This window comes from Macaca thibetana, chromosome 11 (genome assembly GCF_024542745.1).
Source record: "Macaca thibetana thibetana isolate TM-01 chromosome 11, ASM2454274v1, whole genome shotgun sequence".
In the NCBI taxonomy this organism is placed as follows: Eukaryota; Metazoa; Chordata; class Mammalia; order Primates; family Cercopithecidae; genus Macaca; species Macaca thibetana.
Window position 1 is genome coordinate 125,690,763 of NC_065588.1, and position 12,218 is coordinate 125,702,980.

A 12,218-nucleotide genomic window follows, 5' to 3' on the forward strand; every position below is an offset into this window, starting at 1 on the left:
ATGATTTCTACCATAATAAAAAAAGATTTATAACAAAGCTATAAGAAGAAATTGAATTCCCAATGGGAAAAGAAAATGGGCAAAAACCAAATGCTTAATAGGAAATAAACATGTCATCTAAGAAGGGCAAATTAAAGCAACATTGAGATGTACTTTTTGCTCAATAAATTGTCTGTTTTCTAAATTTTAATATTTCATGTTAGAGGAAGTTGCAGGAAAATGAGTATCATTACACATAGCAGGCGGAATTTTAAATTGGTTAAGCTTTCTGGAAGGCAGTTTGGCAAACATTATAGAAAAAGTAATACAATATTGTATATCCTTTGATTTGAATTTATTTCTAAAAGTTGACCTGAAAGAGTTCATTAAAAATGTGTGCAAAGATTTTTGTACAAAAATATAGACCATAGGTTATTTTATAACAAAAAAGCCCTTAATTTTTTTTTTTTTTTTTTTTTTTTTTTTTGAGACAGAGTCTCACTCTGTCTCCCAGGCTGGAGTGCAGTGGCACGATCTTGGCTCACTGCAAGCTCTGCCTCCCGGGTTCACGCCATTCTCCTGCCTCAGCCTCCCCAGCAACTGGGACTACAGGTGCCCGCCACCTCACCTGGCTACTTTTTTTTTTTTTGTATTTTTAGCAGAGATGGGGTTTCACCGTGTTAGTCAGGATGGTCTCGATCTCCTGACCTCGTGATCTACCCGCCCCGTGATCCACTCCTCCCAAAGTGCTGGGATTACAGGCGTGAGCCACCGTGCCTGGCCAAAAGCTCTTAAATTTTAAGCTTGTGTGGTAGTGTCATGGAGATATACCGGGAATTTTTGTTTGGGCCTAAAGCTAGGAGACAGCTTTTATTCGTGTGTTTTCTTCACACCTGTATGCAATGCATCCGGAAGTCTTGTCTTCTAAGGTGGATGCTGCTGCTCCACTGCTGTTATCTCAGCCAGGACAGCGCCAGACATTTCCCCAGGTGCACTCCCTTCTCCCACTGCTGCATGCTTGCAGCGGGGCATCTGGCTCCTGGAATAGCTCGCTCTGTCCAGCCTCCCTTGCAGCTAGATGTCAGCACTTGGTGGAGCTCCCAGGCTGATGGGGTGGGAGCAGAGGTAGGGTGCTCGGGAAGGAGAGAAGCACACTCTCCCCTTTTCCACTTATAAAATATATTATAAAAATTTATAGGCTGGGTATGGTGGCTCATGCCTGTAATTCCAGCACTTTTGGGAAACTGAGGCAGGTGGATCACCTTAGGTCAGGAGTTCAAGACCAGCCTGGCTAACATGGTGAAACCCCATCTCTACTAAAAATACAAAAATTAGCTGGGCATGTTGGCAGGTGCCTGTAATCCCAGCTACTCAGGAGGCTGAGGCAGGAGAATCACTTGAACCTGGGGGGCAGAGGCTGCAGTGAGCTGAGATTGCGCCACTGCACTCCAGCCTGGGCGACAGAGTGAAACTCTGTCTCACAAAAAAAGAAAAATAAATAATAAACAAATTTTTTAAAGTAATACAATATACGATATTGTATTACCTTTTAAATAATATTTGCCAAACTGACTTCCAGAAAGCTTAACAAATATAAAATTCCACCTGCTTTGTGTAATGATTTCCATTTTCCTGCAGCTTCATCAACATGGAATGTGAAAATTTAGAAAATAGCTGTAACGTGGGTATGGTTGTCATTAATTTGGAGTAAGAGTGATTAGGTCAATGTCTTTGGGGTTACTCAAAGCAACAGGATGGAAAGAGGCCACACCCTGACCTGCCGGAGCCACCTTATGAATCCCAGGCTGCTGAAATTTACACAGGATGTCGAGAGCCAAGTAAACATCAAGCTCTGTAGGTCGGCATTATAAGGTCTTTTTTTTTTTCTTTCCAGAAGCCAGAATACAGTCTCTTAATGCTCTCTTACCCTCTTGAATTCATTCTCCATGTACAGCCACACTGATCTTCTGAAAACGTAAGTCAGTCCATGTGGCTCCCCTGGAGACCCCTCACGGGGGCTTCCCACTGCACGCAACAATCCAACTCCTCAGGCTGGCTTTCAAGCTTCCCGGAGACTAAACTCAACTCACTCACCGCCCCCCGTCCAGGCAGGCTGGCTTTCCTCCTTTTCTCTTCTGTTTCAGGAATGTGTGGCATCAATCAATCAATCAATGAATCAATCAATGGATGCATGGATCTAACATTTCTTTCACATATCTCTCAATAAAGACAGAATGAACAAAAGCAAAGTAATTTAATAATGGCAACCACATCCCTTGCATGACAACACTCTTTTACCAAACAAGTCAAGGTTAAAATAAGGCACCTTGCTCTGGGAAGAGTCAGAACACTCCCAGTACAAAAGGTTGATCAGACAGGACTCTGGCTCTCCACTTAGTTCCAGAGGAAGCCGCTCAGAGCCCATTGCTAACAACTCAGCCCACCGTGTTTCATTTTGTTTTGTTTTGAGATGAAGTCTCCGTCTGTCACTTAGGCTGGCTCTGTCACCTCCACCTCCCGGGTTCAAGCCTTTCTCCTTGCTATTCCCTCAACGCTCAAGCGTTGCTACAGAACCGCTAAGAGTCCAAAGCAAAGGGCACGACCGTCTCACACAAAATAATAACCAGGGATGCTCAGTGCCTCTCAAATAAAACAGTAAGAGCCCTTGTCAACTACAGTAACCCAAACACCTTTACATTTCCTAATGAACAACAAACACAGTAACCAGTTTAGTGTCACCAGGCAGCTGTCCAGTTGCCTTGTATTGAAGAACTGATTTCTGGTGTTCTTTCAGCATGGCATAAGAACACTGGTCAATATTGTCTAACTGGTGGTCTGGGGGACCAGGCAGGTGTTTGACAAATGTCTCAGCACATTTCATTCCTATACTTGATCTACATGGACTCCACAGCTGTGTGGGTTCGAGATCCACAGGTGTCTACATCATAAGCTACAAACACATCTATCAAAGTCATTAACAATTTTCACACAATAGCAGACCCAAATCTAATACCTGGAGGTTATTTTCTAAATAATATGTTAAGAAAATTGTTTTATAGATAGATAGATACATAGATCGATCGATTGATACACACACAAACACTCACACACACACACAACAATCGGCTATTGGCAGTCAACTTTGTGGTTTCATTTCTCCCTGTCCTGGTTCTTGGCTCCTCCACTTTTCCCCACCCAGCCTGGGTCACCGTACGGCGGCCTTCCCCTCCCCCGAGTTCAGTCCTAACAGCCCAAGGCGGGGCTTGCTTACCATAGCCAGTGGCACAACTCCAATCAAGTCCTTTGGGCTCACATAGATCTTCGACACTCCTAAGTCAGACGTGATCTCTCCGGGGTACTCGACCTGCCACGTGACCAGCTGTGTGGCTGGCAGGTCACTGGGCTCTTCCACCTCCACGTCGATCTGCATGACCTCGTAGGAGGCGCCATCCGCACTGGAGAAAAGACACAGAGGAGAGCAGCTTTCAGGTACTGATGAGGCATAGCATGCTTGGCAGAGAGTGGGCAGCCCTTGGCCATTTCTCCATGTACCTCCACACGGAATCAAGTGCACACATCTCTGCAAAGAGCATTCAGAGACGCCATTCCAAAATGAACAAAGGAGCTTTAATATGCTCTGCAGCATTTGCCTGGTCTTAGATACTATCACTCCAGGTTCCAAAGTCCTTCCGTCTGTGGGCTGCTCAGCTGCCCCAGAGCGGGTATTTGTGGATAATTACAGGAAACAGTGATTGCATTTCTTAAACGCTTCCTTTCCCATTCTCCATTTAGGGGAACACGTTTCCTCACTCTCACAAATGTCTATGCAACTTCTATTGGATTTTCCAAAGCCACAGCCAGATTGAGTTGGGTACACAGAATTTTAAGGATGTCTGAGGGTGACACGGTTCTGTTATCTGGCAATGGTAAGACAGAATTGCAGAGAAACAGGCAAGGTGTGCACAACAAAGCAGGGTGAAGGGGGACGCTGTGATGAGCATGGAGAAGTCGCCAGATACTACATGGTGATGGGAGTCATTGAGACAAAGACTGGTTGCTAGACACTCAATTTTCCTATAAGCATGCATCTAGAAACAAATCCACCTAGGACTTTCTGGATTATTTTTACAGCTATTTAAGTAATTAATTAGCTGGCTGCCTCATCATAGTGATTTTTGGTATAATGTCTGCTCTTCTATGTGACAGGTAGAAAAATGTAGATTTAGTGCCTGCCTTTGCCTGAAGAGGAAACGAACAGGGTGTAGGTGAGAATGAACAGAGGAACCCGCTGAGAGAGGTGCATTTTAAAGCCTCAGTGGACAAACAACGTCTACCTGTCAGATCTATTTCTAAAAGATTTGAATTTAAACCTTTGAGAAATGATCATTGAACTCTGACATTTAGGAGAATAAGGTTTGTTCTTTTATATGTGACAAAGCTGTTGACATTTTTTATCACACCATCAAACTCACCCAAGTTTATCAGTAAGAAGCTCCGAGATAAATGGTGGGGCTTCCAGGGAGCCTTGTTCTCAATGGGAGGATGAGATGGAAAACTAGAATATCAGGGGAGATTCTAATGAACAGAGAAGGAGGGAGAGAGAGAAAGGAGGAGGGAGGGAGAAATGGAAAGAGAGAGAGAAGTAGAAAGAAAGGAAAGGTGAAAGCGATCACTTGAGGTCGGGAGTTCGAGACCAGCTTGGCCAACAGGGCAAAACTCTATCTCTACTAATAATAAAAAAAAATAGCTGGGTGTGGTGGCATGTGCCTATAATCTCAGCTACTCGGGAGGCTGAGGCATGAGAATTGCTTGAACTTGGGAGGCAGAGGTTGTGGTGAGCTGGGATCACACCACTGCACTCCAGCCTGGGCGACAGAATGAAAATAGGTCTCCAAAAAAAAAAAAAAAAAAAAAAAAAAAAAGAAAGAAACGAAAAGAAAAGAAAAAGAAAGATAGAAGAAGAGGAAGGGGAGGGGGAAAAAAAGAGGAGAGGAAGGAGGGGGCCAGAGAAATGAGATGAGAAGAACTGCCAAAAGAAAGAACCCCAATTGCAGAGATCAGCCTTCCGCTTAAGCAGCCATCTCTTCCATGGAACGGGATAGCTGCAATGGGCTATGAGTAATGATGGGGAAAAGATGACGGCTGGTTTTTGAATCCTACAAAATGCCCTCCCTCTTGGCTCCTGAAAAAAAGTTGTTTAACTCTTTGAGAAGCAGCTGGTTTGATAAAAATCGTCAACAAATCCCCTAGGCCACGGTGGGCTTTTTTCTCCCACACCTTTCTTTTCATAAGAAAAGGATGCCACTGTCTATTTGAAGCCCCTGACTGGCATTTCTACTCACATCTAGAGGGAACTTGGAATTAAGATGCTAGAATGCATCTTTGTTTTTGTATTTGAACTTGATAAGAATTTTGGTATGACTTTCCCGTTGATGAAATGGGATAACCTCCATCTTGTTTGTGTTGGGCCTCGCCTTCTGTTTTTAATCATGAGAAAAGGAATTTATAGAACAGAATTAACATTACTTGCATTTGAGCCATGTGAACACCTGCATGAGTGTAGTTCATTGTACACAATAACTGCTTATATGTCCACATCACGTTCTACCCCTATTTCCTTCCAGGTTCCTTGACCTCAAATAAAAACCGACAAACCTTGCCTGCACTGGAATACTGGACGCCTCCCACCCCACAGCCCCATACTTCTGTTTTTAGTGTTTGTTTTATCAGAAAAACCTTATAAATCTCTTCATATATGTAAGTTCTTGCCATCCTAGAAGACCCACCTATAATACCATTCCATAAATATAAGGTAAAAGTGCTCCATTTACTTCATCTAATTTTACTCTTCCTATAACCTTACATGATTGTTCTATACATTTAGATTTTCCCTTCTTCTTTACATCCTTTTCCTGGTCAAGATGTAAAAGCAACAATGTCTTTTTTCAGCCAACTGCCCTCTCTATGAAGTAGTGATGAAAATATTCTAAGTTGGGAATTCTTAACCCAGGACTATACCAACGTTCAGGAAGGTTGTACCTTGAACTTGTGGGGAAAACGCTGCATGCGTGTGATTTTGTGGAATGACTCCTTAGCTTGCATGAGTTCCCCAATAGTTCATCTACAGTAGGGCTGTGGACCGAGTTCCCGAGTTCCCCAATAGTTCATCTACAGTAGGGCTGTGGACCGAGTTCCCGAGTTCCCCAATAGTTCATCTACAGTAGGGCTGTGGACCGAGTTCCCGAGTTCCCCAATAGTTCATCTACAGTAGGGCTGTGGACCGAGTTCCTGAGTTCTCCAATAGTTCATCTACAGTAGGGCTGTGGACCGAGTTCCCGAGTTCTCCAATAGTTCATCTACGGTAGGGTTGTGGACCGAGTTCCCGAGTTCCCCAATAGTTCATCTACAGTAGGGCTGTGGACCGAGTTCCCGAGTTCTCCAATAGTTCATCTACGGTAGGGTTGTGGACCGAGTTCCCGACAATTTCCTTTATAAATGCTGCACACAGTGATCTTGTTAGAATATCTCATCATGTGTATCTTAGTACAACAGTGGGAATTTGAATTTTAATGCCCCTTTGTAAATATTTAGCACTGAACAGCTTCCTAAACTCTTGCATAGTAGGCAATATTTATCACTTCTTCACGTTTTACTCTAAAGACAAGGACTGTGCCCTTGCAGTTTGTGTGTCTGACAGATGGTACATATCCTGAAAACAATGGTCATGTTTATCTTGTTGCCTTTTGTGCTTATAATAGAATGTAACTCCTGATATTCATCAGAAGGGAATCTGATGTATTATAGGAGATAAATACAGTCAGTAGAAGAGAAGTTTATAAAATATATCTGGTTAAAGCAGTGACTTTTCCACCTCCCATGCATTGAAATTGCCTGGGAACTTTACAAATAAAGCAATGTCCAGGCATCATCCTTACAGATTTCTGATTGTTCCTGAGTGGAGCCAGGGTCAAAGGTGTTTGAACCAGAGCAACTCCATCTTGAGTGAAGCTAGAAAATGAGGCTGGCCCTTGCTGGGCGGCAGTCCCAGAAAGTTAGGCATTCCTAGCATCTAGATGTTTACGGTTAAGGGAAGAAATTAATAATGTTTACTAAACAGACCCAGACTTGGGAGTGTCCAGATATCCCAAAATCTGGAGAAAAAAGACATTCCTAATTTTGCTTTACAGAAAATAATGTTGCCAGGCGTGGTGGCTCATTCCTGTAATCCCAGCACTTAGGGGAGTCTGAGATGGGTGGATCACTTGAGGTCAGGAGTTCAAGATCAGCTTGGTCAACATGGTGGAGCCTCACCTCTAAGAAAAAAAAAAAAAAAAAAAAACTAGCCGGGCGTGGTGGCATGTGCCTGTAATCCCAGCTACTGGGGAGGCTGAGGCAGGAGAATTGCTTGAACCCAGGAGGCAGAGGTTGCAATGAACTGAGATCGTACCACTGCACTCCAGCCTGGGTGACAGCAAGACCCTGTCTTAAAAAAATAAAGATAATAATATTGATTCTTATAAAACATAGTAATTAAGAAAATTAATCCTTTATCACAAACCCTTGTAGCAGAGCACATTTCTCCATATACACAAACATTGTACCCAGGGTGGACACCTTCCTCCTCTTACTTCCGCCCAATGTCCTACTCTGTCTATGGAGTAGCTGTCCTTTCGCCACTTTACTTTCTTAATAAACTTGCTTTTGCTTTGCACTTTGGACTTGCCCTGAATTCTTTCTTGCACGAGATCCAAGAACCCTGTCTTGGGGTCTGGATCAGAACCCCTTCCCTGTAACATATTTCTGGTGATCACAGATGGGACTACGGTGCAGAAACCCTGACCCAATGACTACCTTTGGATAAATGTTGGGGTCCTGTAACGTATTTCTGGCAAACCCCAAATGGATGATACTGAAGAGACCCCCGACCCAAAGGAAAATCATCTGCATGCACCAGTTGGCTAACTTTGGGTAAGTGGGGTGCATATACCTGGGTACAGAATGGGATTGGGTTAGAGGCACAACTTAGGGGAGTCAGAGTCTCTCCTAAGACAGAGTGGGTTAGAGGCCCCTCTTAATAAAAGGCAAGGATGCTTGACCAACCTTGGGTTAGAGGCCCGACCTTGGGTTAGGGCCCGACTTAGTTGCTTCTAAGATTTAGGGGGTTAGAGGCTCCTCTCAGTAAAGTCCCTCTCGGCTAAAAGCAGGTTTGGCACCGCAGGCTCTGCTCTTCATATTAACCTGCCTTTTTCTATTGCTGCATGAATCAATTTCTTGGTTGCTGTCTCTGTTTCACTGTCATTTTCAGGAGACTTTATTTAAAGGGTCTTAGGGATTTTAACTTAGTCTTTTCCTATGTGCCTCCCGATTTCCAACTGTCTGCCTGCAAAACATTAAGAGCAAAAAGCATTGATGGCTCCGTCTCTAAAATTGCTGATTGAGATTTGGTATTTAACAGCTATGAGCAGTAAGATTAGATAGATGTGGTTGTGTTTTGTTGTCACTATGCTGACTAGGTGTGACTGAGAAGCACAAGGATGGAAATCAGGGGACTCTTCCCTTTGCCATTTTGTTTCATTTTGCACACTAAAAAAACTTCTCTCCTTTCTTGGATTTGGGCAAACCAGCTTTGCTTGTCTGCTATTGCCCAGAACCTGCTTGCTCTGGTACTTCTCATCTAAATCCTCTTCATTTCCTTTGCCTTATTCGACATTTTTGTCAAAGTCCATGTTGTGGTTTATCTAAGATTCCTGGCTCAGTTCACTTACGTTATTTGGATAATGTGAATAAGAGAATTCGATTTTTGGCAGGGATCCCCTCATTAATGCAGCTGGCCTTCAAAACCTGTCTTATCCTTGTTAGTGGAACTCAGCCAGCGGCAATATGATCTCACAGGTTTGGAACTTTTCTTTCAGCATCACCTGCTTCCTTCACGGGAACCACAGCATCGGTTCCAAAGAACTCACCACTGGGATATATTCTCGAACATTGGGACCAGTTTCAACTGAATGGGCTTAAGAACAGAAAACTGGTGTTTCTATGTAATACTGGTATTTGGCTTTGTTATTATTTGGAAAAGCAAGAGAAATGGCCTCCTACTGGAACTATGGTCTTCAATACTATACTTCAAGTGAGTTTGTTTTGTAAGCAGGAGGGAAAGCGGGATGAAATATCCTATGTTCAAGCATTTTTGCTGCTCAGTCAGGATAAACCTCTGCAGCAGTTATGTGCACGTTTGATGAGAGGAAAAGAAGAAAAAGAGCTAGGCATGGTTCTGTTTATGTGATGGATTACATTTATTGATTTGCGTATGTTGAACCAGCCTTGCATCCTAGGGATGAAGCCCACTTGATTGTGGTGGATAAGCTTTTTGATGTGCTGCTGCTGGATTCAGTTTGACAGTATTTTATTGAGGATTTTCGCATGGATGTTCATCAGGGATACTGGCTTGAAATTATCTTTTTTTGTTGCGTCTCTGCCAGGTTTTGGTATCAGGATGATGCTGGCTTCATAAAATGAGTTGAGGAGGAGTCCCTCTTTTTCTGCTGTTTGGAATAGTTTTAGGAGGAATGGTACCAGCTCCTCTTTGTACCTTTGGTAAAATTCGGCTGTGAATCTGTCTGGTCCCAGGCTTTTTTTGGTTGGTAGGCTATTAATTACTGCCTCAGTTTCAGAATTTGTTATTGGTCTATTCAGGGATTCGACTTCTTACTGGGTTAGTCTTGGTAGGATGTGTTTGTCTAGGAATTTATCCATTTCTTCTAGATTTGCTAGTTTATTTTCCTAGAGGTGTTTGTAGTATTTTCTGATGGTAGTTTGTATTTCTGTGGGATCAGTGGTGATATCCCCTTTATCATTTCTTATTTTGTCTATTTGATTCTTCTCTCTTTTCTACTTTATTAGTCTGGCTAGCAGTCTCTATTTTGTTAATCTTTTCAAAAAACCAGCTCCTGGATTCATGGATTTTTTTGAAGGGATTTTCATGACTCTGTCTCCTTCAGTTCTGCTTTGATCTTACTTATTTCTTGTCTTCTGCTAGCTTTTGAATTTGTTTGCTCTTGCTTCTCTAGTTCTTTTAATTGTGATGTTAGGGTGCCAATTTTAGATCTGAACATATCCCACAATAATAAGAGCTATTTCTGAAAAACCCATAGCCAGTATCATACTGAATGGGCACAAGCTGGAAGCACTCCTTTTGAAAACCAGCACAAGACAAGGATGCCCTCTCTCACCACTCCTATTCAACACAGTATTGAAAGTTCTGGCCAGGGCAATCAGGCAAGAGAAAGAAATAAAGAGTATTCAAATAGGAAGAGAGGAACTCAAATTGTCTCTTTGAAGATGACATGATTGTATATTTAGAAAAGCCCATTGTCTCAGCCCAAAAACTCCTTAAGCTGATAAGCAACTCCGGCAGTCTCAGGATAAAAAAAATCAATATGCAAGTATCACAAACATTCCCATACACTAAAAATGGACAAGCAGAGAACTAAGTCATGAATGAATTCCCATTCAAAATTGCTACAAAGAGAATACAATACCTAGGAATATAACTTATGAGGGACGTGAAGGACCTCTTCAAGGAGAACTGCAAACCACTGCTCAAGGAAATAAGAGAGGACACAAACAAATGGAAAAACATTCCATGCTCATGGAGAGGAAGAATCAGTATCGTGAAAATGGCCATACTGCCCAAAGCAATTTATAGATTCAATGCTATCTCCATCAAGCTACCATAGACTTTCTTCACAGAACTAGAAAAAACTACTTTAAATTTCACATGGAACCAAAAAAGAGCCTGTATAGCCAAGACAATCCTAAGCAAAAAGAACAAAGCTGGCGGCATCACGCTACCTGACTTCAAACAATACTAAAAGGCTACAGTAACCAAAACAGCGTGGTACTGGTACCAAAACAGATATATAGACTAATGGAACAGAACAGAGACCTCAGAAATAGCACCACACATCTACGACCATCTGATCTTCAACACACCTGAAAAAACAGGCAATGGAGAAAGGATTCTCTATTTAATAGATGGTGCTGTGAAAACTGGCTAGCCATATGTGGAAAACAGAAACCAGACCCTTTCCTTTATACCTTATACAAAAATTAACTCAAGATGGATTAAAGACTTAAACATAAAACCTAAAACCACAAAAACCCTAGAGGAAAATGTAGGCAATACCATTCAGGACATAGGCATAGGCAAAGACTTCATGACTAAAACACCGAAAGCAATGGCAAGAAAAGCCAAAATTGACAAATGAGATCTAATTAAACTAAAGAGCTTCTACACAATAAGAGAAAGTATCATTAGAGTGAACAGGAAACCTACAGAATGGGAGAACATTTTTGCAATCTATCCACCTGACAAAGGTCTAACATCCAAAATCTATAAGAAACTTAAACAAATTTACAAGAAACAAACAAACAAACCCATCAAAAAGTGGGCGAAGGATATGAAGAGACACTTCTCAAAAGAAGACATTTATGTGGCCAAAAAACATGAAAAAAAAGCTCATCATCACTGGTCATCAGATAAATGCAAATCAAAACTACAGTGAGATACCATCTCACACCAGTTAGAATGGTGATCATTAAAAAGTCTGGAAACAACAGGTACTGGAGAGGATGTGAAGAAATAGGAATGCTTTTACACTGTTGGTGGGGGTGTAAATTAGTTCAACCATAGTGGAAGACAGTGTGGTGATCCCTCAAGGATCTAGAACCAGAAATATCATTTGACCCAGCCATCCCATCACTGGGTATATACCCAAGGGATTATCAACCATTCTACTATAAAGACACATGCACACGTATGTTTACTGCAGTGCTATTCACAATAGCAAAGACTTGGAACCAACCCAAATGCTCATCAATGATAGACTGGGTAAAGAAAATGTGGCACATATTCACCATGGAATACTATGCAGCCATTAAAGCAAATGAGTTCATGTCCTTTGCGGGGACATGGATGAAACTGGAAACCATCATTTTCAGCAAACTAACACAGGAACAGAAAACCAGACACCACATGTTCTCACTCACAAGTAGGAGTTGAACAATGAGAACACATGGACACAGGGAGGGGAGCATCACATGCCGGGGCCTGTCACTGGGTTGGGGACAAGGGGAGAGATATCATTAGGAGAAATACCTAATGCATGTGAGGCTTAAAACCTAGATGATGGGCTGATGGGTGCAGCAAACCACCATGGCACATGTATATCTGTGTAACA

At 42.3% G+C, this 12,218-nt stretch overlaps 1 protein-coding gene and 1 pseudogene across 1 annotated transcript in view; both read right to left on the minus strand.

The window, feature by feature from the left end:
• Positions 1-12,218, minus strand: part of LOC126930551 (protein FAM133B-like) — a 1,157,570-nt pseudogene that overhangs the window by 343,740 nt on the left and 801,612 nt on the right.
• The window catches only part of TMEM132D (transmembrane protein 132D), an 840,394-nt gene that overhangs the window by 271,295 nt on the left and 556,881 nt on the right, over positions 1-12,218 (minus strand). The window contains exon 4 of the mRNA XM_050747678.1: positions 3,251-3,434. Within this exon, the coding sequence (XP_050603635.1) occupies positions 3,251-3,434 (184 nt within the window). The remainder of the gene's footprint in view (positions 1-3,250; positions 3,435-12,218) is intronic.